The sequence below is a fragment of the Diadema antillarum genome, unplaced genomic scaffold (assembly GCF_040938485.1).
Source record: "Diadema antillarum isolate AM-2024a unplaced genomic scaffold, OU_Dant_1.0 seq00001946_RagTag, whole genome shotgun sequence".
In the NCBI taxonomy this organism is placed as follows: Eukaryota; Metazoa; Echinodermata; class Echinoidea; order Diadematoida; family Diadematidae; genus Diadema; species Diadema antillarum.
Window position 1 is genome coordinate 61,034 of NW_027272606.1, and position 20,312 is coordinate 81,345.

The 20,312-nt window shown below is 37.3% G+C and overlaps 1 protein-coding gene across 3 annotated transcripts in view; it reads right to left on the reverse strand.

Moving 5' to 3' along the window:
• Positions 1-20,312, reverse strand: part of LOC139713305 (focal adhesion kinase 1-like) — a 124,804-nt gene that overhangs the window by 51,789 nt on the left and 52,703 nt on the right. For all 3 annotated transcript variants that reach the window (XM_071625049.1, XM_071625050.1, XM_071625048.1), the window contains exons 5-9: positions 10,542-10,684; positions 8,553-8,607; positions 5,196-5,336; positions 4,023-4,100; positions 3,198-3,302 (exon numbers count right to left, since the gene is read on the reverse strand). In XM_071625049.1, coding sequence (XP_071481150.1) covers positions 3,198-3,302; positions 4,023-4,100; positions 5,196-5,336; positions 8,553-8,607; positions 10,542-10,684 — 522 coding nt within the window. The remainder of the gene's footprint in view (positions 1-3,197; positions 3,303-4,022; positions 4,101-5,195; positions 5,337-8,552; positions 8,608-10,541; positions 10,685-20,312) is intronic.

The window sequence follows — 20,312 nt, forward strand, 5'->3', positions numbered from 1 at the left end:
AACAGGGAAGTGACAAGCAAATGTGTGCAGTATCCCAAATCCTCTGCAGCACAATTTCACACTCAAATCCTAACATTTCAATACACAAAGAAGAGTATAAAGCATGTTTCTCTATGTCACTGGAAGTGCAGAAAAGAGTGGTACAGTTGTACACAACTTTATACGGAATACTTATGTCATTATGGAAGCTGCTTGACTATACCTCATAATCCTTGCACTGCAAGACCCAACACCACAGACTCAGAGTTTAGATAAGTTCTTAACAAGACTGTGGAATACCAAAAGCAAAATGTACTTTCACCAAACTAACCCCCCCCCCCCAAAAAAAAAGCAACAAACAAACAAACAAACACAAAAAACACACAAAAAAATACCCATGGAAACCCATTCTAGAGCATTCAATGTTTGAAGTTTGAAGAAGTTGCAAAAATCAAAAGATAAAAAGACATGAATTGCATGACTTCAATGCATCTGAAACAGGGCTGGACTACATATTGGTAGTACCCAAAATTGCCCTGTGCAGTGGCTATGGACTAAGTAAAATTTGAGTTGATTTTATTTTGTATATAAACAAATATGGACTGCTTTTATTTCAGGTAATATCAATATCATTGCTCTTTGGATTTCAACTACATGCTTTCACTTTCGGAGCAAGATCCTCAGGTAAGAGCATGGAGGTAATATCCCTCTGGGCAATAATATGAACAATATAACAAAATAATGACTGTTTATATGAAGATAGAAATAAGATATTTTTGGAATCAAAGTATAGCTTTAAAAATATAGATGGATAGAGAGTAAATAACTACTGTACAGTGTATGAGAAAGGGATATGAGAGCAAGAGCCAAAGTGCAAAAGTGGTTGTATTGAAGAAACAAGAAACACCCAGCCACAGCAGCATTGAAAAGAAACAAAAAAATAAATGAATAAATGATTCCATAACTGAATGACTACATACTTTTCTCACAGAGTAATGATAGACAACAAAATACATGAAATACACAAGCATGTAAGGAGAGGCTTCATATGAATGCAGACAGAAATTGAAATAATACTGCAAAACAAAGTAAACTTACATCCATATCAACAGCTGTATGGCCATACACATGAAATGCATCGTCACACTGATACAACAGAATGGGAATGTTCATGGAAAAAAAAAAGTTATGCTTGGTTAAAAATCATGTTTAGCAGATTACATTCAGTAACCCTTGATTTAAAGATTTATTTTCTCACACAGCAAAGATTGCAACTGCAGTGCAAACACATGAAAACAAAGAAGCTAAAGTCCACAGTAATTCATACTTTAACCAGGGAGGTGTTAGAAAAGGAGAGACAACTCCTGCTCTCCTTTGAAGTCATGCGCGGCACCGCCGAGAAGTTATGCACTTCACTACAGGTGGAAATCAGGTGCTTTGACAAAAGAGAGCATCAATAATCGGGACTAGCGCTCCCACATCTAGAAATACCTGCCCCTACTGCATTTCGCTCTCTCTCTTTCAATGTGATGGCAACAATGAATTTATGTACCTTGAAGTGGAGCAGCGAATCAGAATGAAGTGTAAAACTGACAATTTTAACAGCAAATAGTTTAAAAGCATGCTGGTGCATGCTTTAGCGGAGTACTTTATTTGAAAGATCAAAATATCCCAGATTAAAGGATAGAAAACTAACATGCGGAAATGTGCGCATTATAGAAAAATATTAGGTTTTTAAGATGGCCTAATTTTCATTTCATTTCAATTTGCGCATTACGAAGAAACTAGAAATACATGTTTATAATATTGAATTCTTTCCTAAACTACTCTTAATCAATTTGAGTATTTCATTTAAAATTTTACTGGGAAATAAAGCTTGTAATTCAACGAAAGGTGAGATGCGTTCTTCGTCTCCGAACTTCGCCTTGCAACTAGAGCGGTGCAGTGCATGACTTCAAAGCGTATAGTGGAATGCTAGACATCCCATTGTAACGCTTTGAACCAAAACATGTGTTTGCATGAATTACAAAGAGTTGTCTCTCCTTTTCTAACACCTCCCTGCTTTAACAGTACAAAAGAAAGAGCAGAAGTATTTGTAGAAGGATAGGTAGCAGAAGTAGGTAGTAATAATAGTAGCAGGAAAAGAAGTCATTCTTGTAAAGTAGTAGTGGCAGCAGCAGAACAGCAAGGTATCAGGAAATGACATGCAACATACAACTGGCATCAGAAATATGTGAAACATCTTCTTTCTCAAATGGCAAAATTGTTCACAATGAAACATGCATAATATTTGAAATTCGATGAGAACCATTTGCTTTGGCTTTGTCATGCAGTGACATATGTAACTTAACAAATTTTGCATAAAGAGTGCACAGTATTTTTTTTTTTTTTTGTCAACGTAGTCATTCATTTTAATTCAAAAAAAGTAAAGATATGCCTAGCAGGCAAAGTTTGCAATTGTGCCATGAGTAAACAAACATCACAAAGAAATACTTGTCCCAAACCCTCTCAGCACGATACAATGAAATTGAGATTTCAAAGAAAAAGAATGGCTTGTAAAATGCAAATACCATGGTATCACGTACAGCCAGACTTTATCTAATATTATTTTTGAAAGGAAATAAGTAAACCTAAAAATGCCACCAGATAGAATTGTTTTGTCATTCTTGTTTTAGACTTTAATCAGTGACAGAAGAAACTAGAATTATCACTGAAGGTGATTAATACCCCCACCCCTAGTGTCGCTTTATTGCATGTGATGTCATGAGGGCAATGACGTTAATACCAAATTTGTGCACTTAGTTTTACATGCCATTCACACAATTAGATTGATTTACTGTGTTCAAGAATCGCGGACAATGGTTCCTTACAATGTAAAACAATTCAGATATCAACAAAACCTTACTGCTACCTTTGAAGTAAGCCACATGATATTCCTCTCTTAAATAGTTTAGCGTTAAGACTTATGAGGGAGTTATGATGACTTCTGCTTCAGAAACAAGTTTGTATTTATTTGTGCCTTTTCCCTTTTGGTGTGTGTGATAGTTGGTCTGTAAAGTGTTGTTATTCAATATAAATTCAGGATAATTTCTATCATTTGCCATATTTAATTTCCTTCTTACATGTAATCTTTCACTTAGCAGCAAACCTCTAGCCTACCCAATAAATAATGAAAGAAAGAAGCTTGCTACAGTTATCACTTTCATCCTTGCACATACCTCATTGGCGCCAGCAATCTTGAGTTGCAGCAAACCCTTCTTCTCATTGTCTGTACTGAGAGACTGTACTGATTGGACTTGCTCAAAGTCTGCCATTTTCGTGGGCTAAATGAACAGAGAATATAATACAGAAGACATATCAAAACAGTGTTTAAAAACAAAATACCCTATTTATCTACACCTGATGAGATGCTATCAGTGAAACCAGTCATCCAAACTCTGAGCAGTTCACAGTCTAGTACAAATCAAATCAGGATCTAAATGTTAAGAAGACTATGCATTCACATGTATGCAGACTGTCAACAGTCCATTCTATGTTCCCGGGTATGTACATGCACCAGGTATTCATCAGTACCAATAACATCCTAAGCATCTCATCATACCAGTGATTACATTGTCTGCAGCAGAAAAAAAAAAAAAAAAATAGAGGTACAGAAATCGCATTATGTAGAACTTGAATTATCAAAGTTACGGTTTCCACTGATGAATTGATACAAACAAGATGACACTTGCATATTTCATGGAAATGTGTTTACCATTTCTCTGTCCAATAAACACAACCACTATTTAGTTAGCAACAAAGTCACTGAAATAGATGCCCACTTGACTCAACCAATCAGAAAAGATATTACACATCCAAGAGAATGACAGAGGGGCATTCTCTCATTGGTCTCTAATCTATTGGACTTGGAGTGTTTGATGACATCTGTGTCAACTCCCCCATCTCCATGTATGTACATGACTGTTCTGGAGAACTGAATTTAACAAAATGCCCTCGACTGTTTCATGGGATGGACCTGGTTCTAAAATCTTCCCTAGTCTTACTGTGGAGGCTTTGTCTGTGAGACAGGATATGCCGTCTTCTGGACCAATGACCAGCTCTACCGATATGCTCCACCCTGTCTGCAAAGACAAAAAAAAAAACATAACACAGTCCAGCTTCATGTACAAGGTATCATGACTTCGCACCGCTAGGCCTTCTTAGGGTATGTTATCATTGACAATAAGTCTGCAAAATAGAAATAATGTGAAGAATAAAGGTCAGTCAATAACTACCATCCTAACACAATGTATTTTATCTTCGATGGGATTTATAAGTAGCAACAGAACTATAATTATCACACATGTAGGTCTGTGAAATAAAAACAAACCAGAACACCTGAAACATTTTGTCATTGAACATTTCACAGTCACACACACACTTCAAAATTTCTAAACTTGAAACCAATATTTCAACACTGCATCAGAGCCCTAGAAGAATTGAAAAATGTTTGATCACAGTCTTCAGTTCGATTGGATTGAAGATCTCTAAATTTTTTCAAGTGTTGCTGGCAGGTGCAACAAAATGAAATGAAATAAAAACAGAGTCTGGTTCAGCAGGTGGTCAGTTACTTCGCAGTCATATTCTTTGAGTGCAGTTTGATAAGTGCTGAATAGTGATGTATATCAAGTCATTTGTTTTACCAACAAGAACTTTTTATTTTGGTGCTCAAAAACAGTTCTCCCAGTTACGAAAAGCCTTAAACCTCAAAATGCATTGAGGATTTAGCGAGTTGTAGCAATATAGTTCATCCCTTGTGTTGGCTTCATTGTGAAACACAGACAAGTACCATGCAATGACCAGCATGGCAATTCTTCCATTGTAGCATCTGGCAAATAAAGAAGAGGAAAACTAAGAAAGCTATGGGCCTACATGTAGTGACATCTGCAGTTCAGTATCAAAGGCTTACAAAAACTATTTGATGTGATGAGTGTAAGGCTTTCTTTCATATGCAATTTAACATGAGCTTTGCAGGTACCTGGTATACTCTGGGAGTATTCAGTTATCCTTTCCATTTTCTAATTAGCATGCAATGTTTGCTCTGTCATAGTGTAAAATATTGTTATTAATTAGATCACATATCTACAAATCTATATGCTGAATGACAAAACTCATAGGCTATTTCGTTTGCTTTGATAGGAGCCCAGACTGCCAACTGCAGACAATAGTACACTTACTCCCAGCGCACACTTGAACTTCTCATGATCAAAGCGATGTACTGATGACAGGACTTCAAAGAATTTGAACACACACTGCTCTTCATTAAAGTTGGCAAACTGCTTGAAGTACTGTAAAATGAGTTTGCGTAGATTCTTGGGCTACAAAACATCAGAAACAGGAAGGGCAATTACAATCAATGTTTGAGGCCATGACACTACAGTAAATACAACTGGCATCCAATGACAATTTTGGCATTCACCACCTATCTTCTAAACCTCAATGATATATTCATATATGCAAAAGATTTGAGCAGTAGTAGAGCAAAGCGAAAGGAAATATATACATTTTCACTTCTATGAGATGGTCTCAAGCAAGATGTATTTTCACATTGTAGAGTATGACCACAATATAAAGATAATCACTCATGAAGGGCATTTGCAATAAGGCCATTACAAGACATTTACACCACTCATGAATGTCTATGAACCAGTAATAGGCAGCAGGGAAGGATTAGTATGGGAAAGAAATGGGTTCATTGTGGCTTTAACATATAGCGAATGTGGTGGATAGTTCAAAAAGTTATTTTTCTATGCACTGTTTTTTTCATGAATCTGAAGTTCTGCAGTTAGGCAGTTGCATAGAAAATATTAGCAATAAATATCTGAAGGGTACTTTCATTTCTCAAATGGTAGGCATTTGGTCCAATTTGAGCTACAATTTGTAACATGGCTACATACAGATTGATATCAAATGTCACCAATGAGGAAAGAGCTTCAAGACATACAAATTTAAGACTTCAACATGATACAACCACAAATTGTAGTAAACTTATAGACAAAAGTTCTCAAAGAGGAAAGCTGAGATTATGTTTCTTGTGAACATTCATGTCAACTTGAATAGTCTGTACAGTCTACCCATACATATCATATGTTTGAAAAAATACAATAAGCAGACTTTCTGCATAGATAATCCTAAAAGTACTAGTTAATCAATCAAAATGCAATTCCAGGGTATGAAGCTATAACTCATTACCTATATCCTGCAGGAAACCCCCATTTGATTTGCTTCAGTGGTCAGAGAGAAACAGGAATATTTGTAAAACATGTCAGAAGTCTCTTCCCTCCAAGTTATTGTGTTGTCCATTGTGTTCAAGCCTAACAAATACCAAGTTCACACATTCTCTCACAAAGATATCTTTTGAAAAAGTGACCGATTGTTTCTTTTCATTTTCAATTAAACAAATGGAAAAATGAAAGACATAAAAAAAGGATGTAGATTTTGAGTTTTGCAAACATTATAATAGCACGGTGTGAAAATGAATGATTAAAAAAAAAAATGAAATTATTAAGTCATTGAAAACTTGATTGAGGCCCTCCTTTTCGGCTTTTTGTTTTTTGTTTTCTTTTCCCTTTTTTCATGAAGATGATCATGACAGCAATATTTACAAATTTATTTACACACAAATTGATGTAATGGTAATACCAAAAATTGTTATGAACAAAATTTTAATTTATTTGACGGTAGCCCTGTCAGTTGTGAGCAAAATATGTGACCCGCTACAACAAAAGGGTTCTAAAGTCGCGCACGGTCGAAGCCGTGAAAATCGAGTTTGAAGTCAGAGCATCAAAATTGGTCAAAACTTACGATTTTCTGATTTTGACATATTATTGTAGTCTGACATATCTTCTATCATCTGTTGAAATTTTGAAGCAAAATGGTGAAAGGAAAGACCAAAAAATAGCGTTTTTCTGGGCCACGTTTTTTGGCTTTTCAACGAAGCAGAAACTGGTTCCATAATTTGGATTGAGCGCCACAGATAGGCTCCGCCCCTAACACCGACCAGAGTGATCTCATTGGGCAGTTTGCTGCTTGCCGCTAACTGAAGCGTGAAGCTCACACACTGCCCAGTCGACTGGTGCGTGCAGGCGGGGTGCGCTATGCCCAGCCGCTTCTCCTGGCATCCTGGTCACTGATTGGTCGGTGAGGAGACCGCCGACGCTGTGCTTGAATGAGCATTTTGGGAGTTGCTAGGGCTTGCCTTCTATTGTCCGGAGGTGAAAACTGACTTGCGTGTCCCTTGATCACGACGGCGTCGCAAGGAAAACTTTTAGGGTGCTTTTCTCGAAACAGTGATTTCCCAGACGTCTCGACATGCTCTCTTTTAAACATCGATATCTCCGCAGGCGATTATTTTTATAAGATGTGTTATATATCAATTTAAAGCAGAAAGATTAGGAAATTATGCCATGCGATTTTCAAATAATTGAACTCGCCCGACTTTAGGATCATTTTGTTGTAGCGGGTCACATATTTTCATTCATATGGATGCTCAGAGCATCCCAGAGCCAAACTTGTGAGAAATGGACAAACGACATACATTACAAAGATCCACACCACTGAACCAAGTTGACTAAGCTATTCTGCAAAATGTAAGTTAGAAGTTATAGTTTCATACCCTGAAATGGTATTTGGCTTGTTTAATTAGGCCAAAAAAAAAAAAGGGTTGTATTGGCGTAACATGAGATTTTCAAATAGGGTCGGTCAGGCGGATTTTTTTTTTTTTTTTTTTTTTGCTACCTGCATTTTACGTGTAAAACTCGTGCTCAGCTCAGTGAACAGTTACAACTACTGGGGCACACCGAATGTGCTGTGTTCATCTATTCTACAAATCATTTATGAGGCCGATATTACTGGAATTATACCCCTTCACAGAATTTAAAGATGTTGAAATCCCTATCCTGAATGTTTTCACTTCATATTCTACTATTTTGACTTAGATATTCTACTATTTTGATTTAGATAAGATAGATGCAAATTGACCCATATGTACGATCTTTTCATCGCACACGGCGATCTCTATTACAGTCCCACATATACAGATTCGTGTAAGTTCTCCACACAAGAAACCTACGGCAAAACTGTGCACAATACATCGCAGGCTGAATGCTAAGTATACACTGAATAAATCTTGTTGAGTACACGTCCGTGTTGGAAACAGATGACGTACTGATCAAGCCAGGCTTATGCACGTATGATGCGAGGCGCTAGATCTCTCCCTCGTACATCCGATATTCCCAGAGCCGTTCCCACTTCCAGGTTTGTGCGATCACGATCACAATCAACAAGATATTTGATATCGATAGCGAAAAAACTAATTAAAAAACATGGGGTCGGCGGAATTTTTAGGGTCGGGCGGGTTACGCCAATGCAACAATTTTTTTTTTTTTGCCTTATTTTGAAAGTTATCGATGTGGAATGTCCAACTGTATTTTTTTTTTTTGACATAGTGTACACACATCTAAATTTAAAAAGATGTTGCAGAACATGCCAGCAAAGTTCTCTAATGTACAAGAGAAGAATAGTGCCACACCCACCTTGGTATTATCAATGACATTCTTTGGTATGAATCTCTTTAGGCCAATCTCCTTCCTGTAAGACAAATATATAAGCAGAGTGAGAAAAAAAAAATCACAAAGAAAATAACCATTGTGAGGTGAGAGAAAAGAGGGATTCATCAATGGAAAGAGAGCAAAATATAACTAGAAATGTCCCAATGGCAATTGGTATGCCTCTGCCATAATACATGGTTCTCCTAATAGGTCTATAGTACAATGTCTTAACAATGTGCTATCATCATCCAATTTGGTCTAAATATTCTTATCCATTCTTCTTGTTTCACAACTACAGAGAATTAGGGACTCACAATTCAACAAGCATACTGCAGGTCTCATCATACTTCTCTAATATTTATACAACCTTAACCATGATTTATACATTGACCAATTACCATCTAATATGAATATCACATTTATATACATACATTTTGTTTGTTTGCAATTGACAAAGTATGATAATATGTGCTACGAGAATATGAAAATAATGTGAATTAAAAACTGAATTAAACTAAGATGAAAATGACCTTGCACAACACATACATTGTACATGACTATAAATATTTACACAAGACTAAAACTTTCTGAACATACTAATAGAGAGCTACATGTATTTGGTCACATCAAAGCAAAAATCTATCACAACACACTATATCAGGTATAAGTACAGTATATCCATGTGGTTGAAGCAGTGTATTAATGGTATGTCATCCTCTAGTTTTATCGACTTTTGTTTCTTCACACTATGGCCTAAATTCACAAAGGTGGTTTAAACCTGGTTTAAAACCCCTAGATCTACTATGAATAACCTTGAAAGTGAACTCACTAATGCATTTACTTAACAGTATTTCCAGTTTTAAACAAAAAATGAAGTACATAAATTGTCACATTTGGAAAAAAGCAATGGGCAGAGCGACAAATTCGAGAATGGTTTTCAAGAAGAAGAAGAAAATGTGTTGGTCCTTCCTGCCCATCCTTGCCATGAACAAAGTAGAAACTACAGTCAAAGATTTACTTACATTCAGCACTAACTGATCCTAGACAGAAGATTCATTCAGATTTCTTAAATTTAAGGGTGCCTTCCTACCCCCGTACACCCTTGGGACATTGTGCCCCTTGGAGCCCCCAGGTGGGGCATGGTGCCCATTTGCACAGATACATATTCTTTTACCCTGGAGATAAGCCTTGCCAAATTTGGTAAAAAAAAGCTTGACCATGTATTTTCAAGCACAGTGTAGGAGATGAAAATGTGAAGATTGGTCCCACTTTGGTCTCCCTCCAACACCCCTGGCTCATTCCCCTCGATCTGCCACAAATTTGAAACTACAGTCACTGATCTAAATTACACATACATGAGAGAAGATTTGTAAAGATTACTTAATTTGGGGTTTCATCTGTCTCCCCCCACCTTATGTACTCCAAGCCCCCAGTTGGGAATGGTGCCCATTTGTACAAATATATTCTATCACATTTTGGTCTCCCTAGAACCCCCCCCCCCCCCCCAATAATGGGATTTTCAAGAAGAAAATGAAGATGTACAATTTAGGCCTGTTGCATAAAATGATGGTAACTTTACAATTAATGGTAACTCTGTAATCAATGGTTACCATCAGTGATTTCTTGGCTTTGATTGTCTTGGAAATAGTGCGTTGCTATGGTAGTTAATGTACCACTGACTGCAAATTTACCATCGTATGGTTTTATGGAACAGCCCCTAGGTCTACACATATCCTTCAAGTTCACACACATCAAGCATTTTGTACTATCATACAAGGCAGATAATGAAGATTTAAAATTTCTATGAGATTTGAAAATGCTTTGCCTCCCATTACATCACATGTTTTCACACAGCCTCCATCTTTGAAGTCAATCATAACTTAAGTGGTATAATTTTTGTTTGAAAGCAAAAAGGGGGGGGGGGGGGGATAAGTTGATTCCAAAGACCGCTTTGGTTGTTGAGTCTGGACTCACTCCAGGTAGTCAAAGTTAGCCTTCTTGTCCAGGGCAATCTGAGGCATGTCCTTGAAGAAACGCCTCATCTCCAGACAGCCAAGCTGGAGGGAAATGTCCTGTTCTACCAGTTCTGCCACATCATTCATGTAGTCACTTCGCACCTGCACAACATCCAACAAAATTAATGTTGTTAGCTCATTTTATACTAAACTGACAGTCATATTGTGTCTTTAATAACACAATTATCTTTACACAGCACTGCATCAGGCTGTAATAACATAACAAATCTGATAAACAACCATTGCTGAGCGAATATTCCATTTCAGAATTGTATATTTCCTGACCTTGAATACAATGGTCCCATGACAAGAACCTGAGTGTTGTCTGGTCACATGAAGAGTGAAATTTTAGATTTCGACTAGGGATATAATATCCTGACTTGCATCAAATTTTGTGCACACTTGAATGAGTGACTTGCTCCAGGAGATAGTAGATTGAATTTATCCACCAGGTTTAACAAAACAATATACAAATAAACTTTGCATTGAGAATTTCTGGTTAAACTATGAGCAGACATAACTCCAATATGGCACTATTTACTGATGGATGAGGGGTGCATCCTCAAAGTGAATAGTACTTTGAGAGGCACAGAGATTCATAGTTTTAACCAGAAACTTGAAATAAGGCAGAGTATATTTGCTTTATACTTTGGGTCAAAAATGTAAATAGAAAAAGAGAAAAATAGGAAAGAAGTAATGTGGTAGATGCTATGTTGTGGAGGGATCCTGCACTGACTGTGCAAAGCAAGGCACAATGTCATATTTGCTGTATGACATTTCACATAGTAAAGTTTTAAATCCACAAAATATTTTTAGAGTTCACAGTACATATCAAGTCACTATGCGTATTCCTGAGTCTCATTGACGAATGTTATGTGTCAGCATTCCGTTCCCTCTAATAAGAGGCAAAAACACTCTGTCCCTCGGACAGGACATTAAATGGAGGTCCCGTGTGCAAGATACCCATGACTCACACACGTAAAAGATCCCACTTCATTCATTCATCGCAATGAGCAGGGTGCCAATCTGGTGAAATGGTCCCCCTACCTGGGAGGTGAGATGAAAACGTTCTTCTCACCTCCCTGCCCCTGCCCATCTAAACAAGAAAACAGGCGAATGATGCTGACCCTCAAGGTTCGCCCTAGGTGACTAGCAATAGTCAGCAAACGATATCAACCAGCCACATTGTGCCACACGCTAGAAGAAGACTATATTGTATGCTACATTGTATGCCTATGAACCTATCAATGCAGATAAAGAGGCAGCACTGCTAACCTTAACATTCTAACAACATGCACATTACGACAACACTGACTGTGACTAACACATTTTCCAGTAATCAGTAATTTGCACCTTTTTGGAGTGAAAATCAATAATCCTTAACAGTGTATTTAAATAGAATATATTACAGACAATGATTTCTAAAATCAGTAATTTGCTTGCAACCTTCAGTATTCTTCTCCAATTTCAGTAGAAATTACTGAAAATCAGTACTAGTTGGCAGCTCTGATTTTTCTCATACATAATCCATGCCTCCTTTTTCCACTGTCTGTCACACACATAAACACATACTACAGTACATGCATACTATGCACAAACAGGGAGAGAATGGGCCATAAGTGGGGAAGGTGACGTACTCTCCATATAGCACTGAAGGACTGGTATTAAAGTGTGTGAATTAGAAGCTGGTGGCACTAGATAAAGACTGCCTGCACTACATCCTACTGTGTAGCAGCAAATGTACCAGTAATAGACTGTACAATTGGCATACTAAGTAATCTATCTGGAAGTGGTTAGAAAATAACCCTTCTGGAAAGGAAAGGAAATCCCTGCAATTATTTCTTGGGATTTACTTATCATTTTTAGACATTAATGACAGACAGAGGAAGTGTTCAGGCAGAATTTGTCCCGATGAATTGAACCTGGGTTTGATAAACGGTTACGTGTAACATGTGTCTGTCTGTCTGTCTGTGTGTATACATGTGTGTAGTACAATGTACCTTGTGAGTTTGACTGCATGCTTAACAATTGTGAAAGTAGTTCACTCCACAAGATTTGAAGAAAGTATGCAGTTACCATGGCAACACATCAGGTACAAACACAAAAAGCCTCTTTCATATTACATCTACAGTGTAGATCATTATAGACCCTACATACTGAATTTGAAATAAATTGCATTAATACTGTGGTAGTAGTTCGCGACACAAGGTTTTGGGGAAATTGTGGTTACCATGGCAACGCTTTCCTCCGACAAGCACATAAAAAAACATGTCATACACATTTACACCTCAATGTCATTATGTACACCGAATTTGAATTCAATTGCTTCAAAATTGTGGAAGTAATTCAAACCAGAAGATTTTCAAGAAAATATGCCATTACCATGGCAGCGCCTTGACGGGTACAAACACAAAGTGAGTCGTGCATTTACACCTATAGGTCATTATACACACATGTACCAAATTTGAAATAAATTGCTCAAATACTGTGGAAATAGTTCCCTCCACAAGGTTTTGAGAAAATTGTAGTTACAATGGCAATGCTTTCTCCAACAAACACAAAAAACATGTCTTGCACATCTACACCTCAATGTCATCATGTAACACAAGTTTCATAAAAATTGCTTCAAAATTGTAGGAGTTCGCGACGCAAGATTTGCAATGGACTGCCCGACTGCCCGACCACCCGATTGACCACACGCTGATTCCTATATATACCCCCTTACACACGTCATGTATGCGAGGGTATAAACATGTCAACATTCAAGAATAGTTGATAATTAATCACATGAGGCTCTCTGAACCAATCAATTGAGGATAACTTTTGGATCCAAAATATTTTAGCAAACATTTCTTTAATTACTAAATTAGATGAAACATGGACATCTGGGTGCTTATCCTTAAAGGGAAGATAAACCCCAAGAACAATGTGGATTGAGTGAAAGCAGCAACATTAGTAGAACACATCAGTGAAAGTTTGAAGAAAATCGGACAATCGATGCAAAAGTTATGAATTTTTAAAGTTTTGGTGTTTGAACCGCTGGATGAGGAGACTACTAGAGGTTATGATTATGACGTATGAGTGGACAACAATACCAAGAAAATATAAAGAAAATACTACAAAAATCCATTTTTCATGAAAATTACAAATTCCATCAACTTGATATTGACATATGTTAAGGGTAGCAATTATTTCCCCTGCTTTCTGAAAGCGGTTGGCCCACTGCTCTTTCATAATTCTAGAAAAGTGAATTTTTGTTGAATTTCCTTTATATTTTCTTTGTATCGTTGTCCACTCATACGTCATTTCCTCTAGTAGTCTCCTCATCCAGCGGTTCCATCACCAAAACTTTAAAAAAGTCATAACTTTTGCATCGATTGTCCGATTTTCCTCAAACTTTCACTGATGTGTTCTACTAATGTTGCTGCTTTCACTCAATCCACATTGCTCTTTGGGTTTACCTTCCCTTTAACCTCTGGCTATGAAATTCAATGCAGTTCACCCTAACTGATGTTGGTAAATTGCAACATTTGCCATGCTAGAACCATGGGCCCTGTCTAATAAAACAAGTACATATTCTTACATTTTTAACCAAAATGACAATTTATGATTTGAGCTTGATATACAGCACCCTGAAAATATACAAAATTTTGAAGAAAAAAAAAATGTTACCACATCAAGGTAGAATCATACAGTACAGATGTATATTAAACATAATGACACAAAATATTCTTCACATAAACAGTAAGATAAAGAAAACCAAGACTGCTGACCTGTGACTCGTATTCATGCTATCTTAAAACTGAAACTTATTACCAGGTAACTAGTACATAACTTGTCATTTTTAACTTGAATACATTGTAGATAGGTCTGCCAGCTGCAGTGAGACTCAAGCATTCAAAACCAGGAAAACATATATTTATGATGCAAATTTGTCAAATGCCATTGTATATCAATTCAGTTAAACAAATCATTACGTGGCATGCGCATGTCAGTTAAAGGTTCTAGTCCCATTGTTATAATAAGCACTGCATGTTGTTGACTTGCATAGTACAAACAGTACAGCTGTCCCATACCATATGAAACTTGGAATCAAGATACCATACTACAGGAACTACATTCTATATTGTAATAGGCTGTACAATTTATAGCCTTTGGATGCTGAAATCAAAACAAACCATGTGATAACTTTAATGATTTATTAACAGACTATTGTGTGCAAAAACAAAAGAATGCCATGTGACTTCAGTACATGACAATGAAGGCCGTGTCACACTACAGCATGTCAAGCCACCAAATGCTAACATTTTCAAAATTTGGAGATACAAACTTTGTACATTTGCATTTGTTGCTAATCGCTTGTAGCACATGTGATGTACATTGTATTCATTGGCTATTTGTACAAGTTGGCTCAGTTCCAAAATTAAATACAAACTCAAATTTAGGAATTGTTTGTTTCAATTAAATCCTACTGATAGATGATTCTTTTGCCACTTTAGAAGCTTGAATGACAAATTACCTGTACTTAAAAATAGGGTGATACGTAAGTGTGCCCAGAAGTGAAAGAACCTGTGAAAATTGTTCATTAAAGTCGGTCGATCGTCATCCCTAATGGTATGTAAACTCCCAAACGACCGAAGTTTGTGCATGCAATTGTGCAATGCCAGACTCGGTGCTATATCCATAAACGTGTGGGACAATGCTACCACTGAGACATGTGTGTGTGTGTGTGTGTGTACGCATCATACACAAACATTCAGAGCTACCAAGTCTCACACATTCTGCGTGAGACTCAAGCATCTAGGGGCAATCTCACGATCTCACGCATGACACCCATTTTTCTCACGCATCGGGCCAAGTCTGCAACTTGGGCCTATAATAATTAGTATAGCTCAAAAGATTAAAGTGATAGTTGCAAATGAAGGTATATTTCCCTTTTGTCTTTAAAAATAAGTAAAAAATAGTCACTTAAGTATGCACCTGATCGCACCATTAAGAGCTAAAAATTGAAAAAGCTCCCTACCGTGGGAGGCCACAGGGGAGAAAAACCCCTCCCACACCTTCGCTCGCGCGCACATTCGCATGCCGAGATGCCGAGTCATGAAAATCTCACTCATAAAATTTTTTTGAACTTGGCATCCCTCAAACATTGTGACCGCCAGCTGCGGTGATTGGAGGAGAGAGGCCAGAAGACGTGTGGCTCTCTTGGCCTCTCTTCATGCGCATGTGCACTGAGAGTGTGCGTCCATTCGGAAGTTCTTGTGGCTCGCTTGGACAGCCATTTTGGGTCAGGAGATTTGTAGCACAGAACTCTTGTAGTCTAGAGTGTTGTTCGCCGACCCATTGAGCCAGCGCTATTCTCATTCGGGGTCACTACATTTGATACAGAATGGGGGAGGCAGCGTGTTGCGTTCGTCTCCGTACCACACAAACCACTCGCCACGATTGTAAGGCTTCAAGTCAAATTGGTGTTAAATTTCATTAATTGTTTCAGTGTCCTCTCTCTGAAATTGTCGCTTTATGAAATACTTTTGGAGACATCCAAATGTATTGAAAATCAATCCCCTTTTAATAATGCTACAAGAGAGACTTTGGTAAAGATAGGAAAATTATACGATGGAAATTGTTGAATATTTTGATTTGCAGCATAACATAGACAAGAATGTTATCGTCAAATGACTGTATTATGCTATGTATACGCTGGGTATTCACTGGTCATTCATTTCATACGCTCAGCATCTATTTAGATGGATGCTACATAAGCACTACCCTTTGTTACTTTGTATGCTTGTAATATGGTTAGCATACCCTCATCATTCATCAGGCGAACATCAGAAAACCAGATTTTGCCTGAGAATTCAAGCATACATTGTATTTGAGCATATCTGGACTTTGCCAAATTTTGCCCCCAAAATGATGTATATATGCCAGTGTAAAAGGGTTTTAAAGGTGGAAGAGAAAAGGAATATAAAATTTGGTAAATGGACTGGATGACATTGTTGTAATCTCTGCACAATAATTCATCCATTTGTACAGACAATCATCCATTTCATAACTTTTGGATAAAAATCATTTTATTTCTATCCACATGATATTTAGTGGATTTTGTGAGTTTTTATCCCCTGTACATCTCCTAAATCTTAACTTGAAACAAAAATGAGAAAACTGCCAGGGTTTGTGGAAGACAAGCCCAAGCCTAAAAATACGATGCCACTGCTGATCGATCAGTCTTCCTTGTGGGGCTATAAAGTTGCAACTCTGTCAAGATTATCAGCTCACACCCACGAGACAGACTGCATCAGCACTTTCTGGTTGTCACAGACAGACCAAGGGCAATGACATTTTCAATCCCCAGTTGAACACTCATGAGTATTTCTGCTATGATAATGGGTACAAACTGGGGAAGTACAGTGTAGAACTTCCCCTGATATCCTGTACTTTATAGAGTACATGCATTGCCTGTGAGACAAGAGGATAGATTTTTGCCTGAAGAACAAATCCCCAGGTGTACAATGACATGTAACACAGCAAAGAAGATCATGCTCTCACTTTAGGCTCATAAAATATCTTTAACAGTACACTAGGAATTATAAGGCACTATAGTACAATGCATGATCATGTTCCATAGGTATACCGGTAAATACTGAATACAGATCATATCTTCTGCAGCCACTTCAACAGTTATACAGACACAATTGCTTTGCAATACATGATTAGTCAAGCTAGTCGTCAAATGATACTCCACTCTGAATGTACTTTTATGGGTGCTCAGCCAGTGGTAGCCAATGGTTTCTATATCTTGGTCTTGCTGGTTGAATTCCTGGTTCAATTCCTGATGTTCCCACAGGTCTCATTCAGAAAGACTTGTACAATGTAGTCATGGAATTGTGCAAACACACACACACACACACACACACACACACACGAGTACAGTGGGTTAAATTGACGGCTTCACCCAGTACCTACTTTAACCTGAGTGACAGGCTTAGTTAGAAGAGAGAAATCAATTTCTGCCAGGATTGATCCTTACAGTGAAAAAAAAAAATAAACAAATAAATAAATCTCACGTCATAATGATGCATCTGCAAATAACACATACATTTTCACCCAGAGCAAAATAGCACTGTTTATAATTTTTGTTCTTTTTCTCTCATTTCCTTCTTCCCTTTCTTCTATCCTATCTCTATGACAGTCATTCTTTACCTCTATTTTTTTTTCTATGTATATATACTTACATGATGCATCAGGGCTGCAAGCAAATCAAGCTATACGCTAAGCTGTAGCCCTTCTGTATTATCTATTGTCCCACATATACACTTCTGTTATTAAACATTGTAAATCAAATGAAGACAAAATTCAACATCTGTATATATACTGTATACGCTGTTATTTTCGCACAGATATTTTCGCAAATGAGAACATAGACATTTTCGCAAGATGTTGTTTTTCGTGAATTGACGCCGATGCTAATGTACAACTTTGTAAATGCATTGCTACCCTAGCACATGGACACATTTTTGTGTGTTGTTAAATTCACAATCCAACTGTAAGTTCCAAATTTGCAAAAATTAAACCCTCCAAAAAATAAAAGCTTATACACTTCATATATAAGTGTGTGTTTGTGAGAAATATGACAAAAGAGAAAATGGTGCGTAGCTTGGAATTTCTTTTTTCTTGCTGTTCCTCCTTTTTTGGAAAAAGAGCAGGAGTTGAAAAATTGGTCTCCACAGAGAATCGAACCCGGGTTCTTCGGCATGAAACGCTCGGCCACGGACACTTCATAGCGGTTCAGGCAGACCCAAGCTCGATTACCCAGCGGACCAATTCTTCAGCCCTTTTTGTGCGTATTCCTTTTTTAGGCAGAGCCATGCCTCAGCTGGATCTACTACAGATATTCAAGTATCAGTGAACTGATTAGGGTAAAGTTTTGTGGGATAGGTCACCGGTGCATACAGCTTTCAGCTTTCTCCTGAAAATAATTGAGATATGTGAGATATGGCGAAAGAGGAAATGGTACGTAGCTTGGAATCATTATTCCTCTTACTGTTCCTCCTTTTTTGGAAAAAAACATGAGTTGAAAAAATATATATACTATCAACTATGTGTGCACGTGTACAATGACAATGCAGAAACAAATACAGTTGTATATATATCAAATCAAAATCCAATTTTGGGAAAAGGGTCATTGTGACAGGAACATCATTACATTGTGCAGTGTTTATCCCTTTCCCCAAAATGAATCATACATTCCTGATAATGCATACTTGATTACAATTAACTTTAGATTACCGGTACTACATGCAACACAAAAGACACACAATTTCATTCTCACTTGCAAATTGGGTAACCACAACACTAATATGATGTCGATAATTTACACATTCATTGAATGACAATATCTTGTAGTGTAGACCATATTGCAATGGTTCAGTAGCATCGCTTCATCACATGGATTAAAAAGAACAAAATTTGACAGCATATGTGAGCCTGCATGATTTTGTCTTTGTTCATTCAGCATACACTAAAGTTCAGCTTTAGGAATGGCTATTGGCTGAAATGTAGCCATTTGATTTAACAGGGTTGGTTTTGACTGAATAGAAATTGACCAAGAATGAAACAATTTGAAATACTGTTCTATGTGAATGGGTATCTGAATGTCCAAATGTCCACAGAACAATTCCAAAACAAACTATGATACAGAAGATAAGACATATAATTGCAGTTAACCTCTGTGTCACATTTCTGATAACTCTGATAAACTACAAGCACAAAATTGTACAAAATGAGCAGATAACTCTGCAATGGTTAACTCTTGTCAAATATATTAGGCTTTGTTTAGTGCACCAACATTCAAATGTTTACATGACAAAATCTTTGCCTAAAGCATCATACCAATGATTCCACACATTTGACTTTATACCCTCTGAATATATCATCATATCTGAATAAGGCTCGAGCAAAACCTCAAGTTGAGATCATGACACTGCAAAAATGCTGTGGACAATCCTGCATTCTGCTCAAATGCACCAAGCATGTCATAAGGGTCTTGTTACAACAAAATTTCAGAACAAGACTCCAAACAAGCAACAAACATGACCACGCTGGCTATTTTGATGTTCCTGCTGTCCCCTGCTTTCTCACTATTAAAGATCTCAGATTACACTGACATTCAAACAGTCATCATTTCATATCACTGTCAGATTTGCTACATTGCATATCTTCCCCTCTTACCTATTTCTACTTTTCAAGAATTAAACAAAATTTTTCTGACAAGACACTGCCCCTTTAAACTGCCACTAATCTTGCCTCCAGCAGTCAGGTTACACGGAAGTGTGGCTTAATATCACCTTGTTATGAAGGTATAAATTACACAAAGCAAGAGAAACACACGTAAAAGACTCTAGCTATACCTGACAGATCTGGCCTTGGAGTACATGGACCCTCAGATTCCATACAAAGCGAGCGATAAGATGTTTGACTTGATCAAACAAACAAACAAACAAAAAACAAGTTTGCTTGTTTGTTTCAATTACAACAAAATATGCAACCACCACAGCCAGAGGAAATTCACTTAAAGTTTCCATCTGCAGAATCTTGAAACAAAAATAAGGTTCAATATTTTATATAATTGATTTGTTGGGGGGGGGGGGGAGGGTCCCATAAAAGTAAGGCATATGTTTGATACACACAGAACATACCAAAAAGATGTGATAAATTGAATTTATGGAAC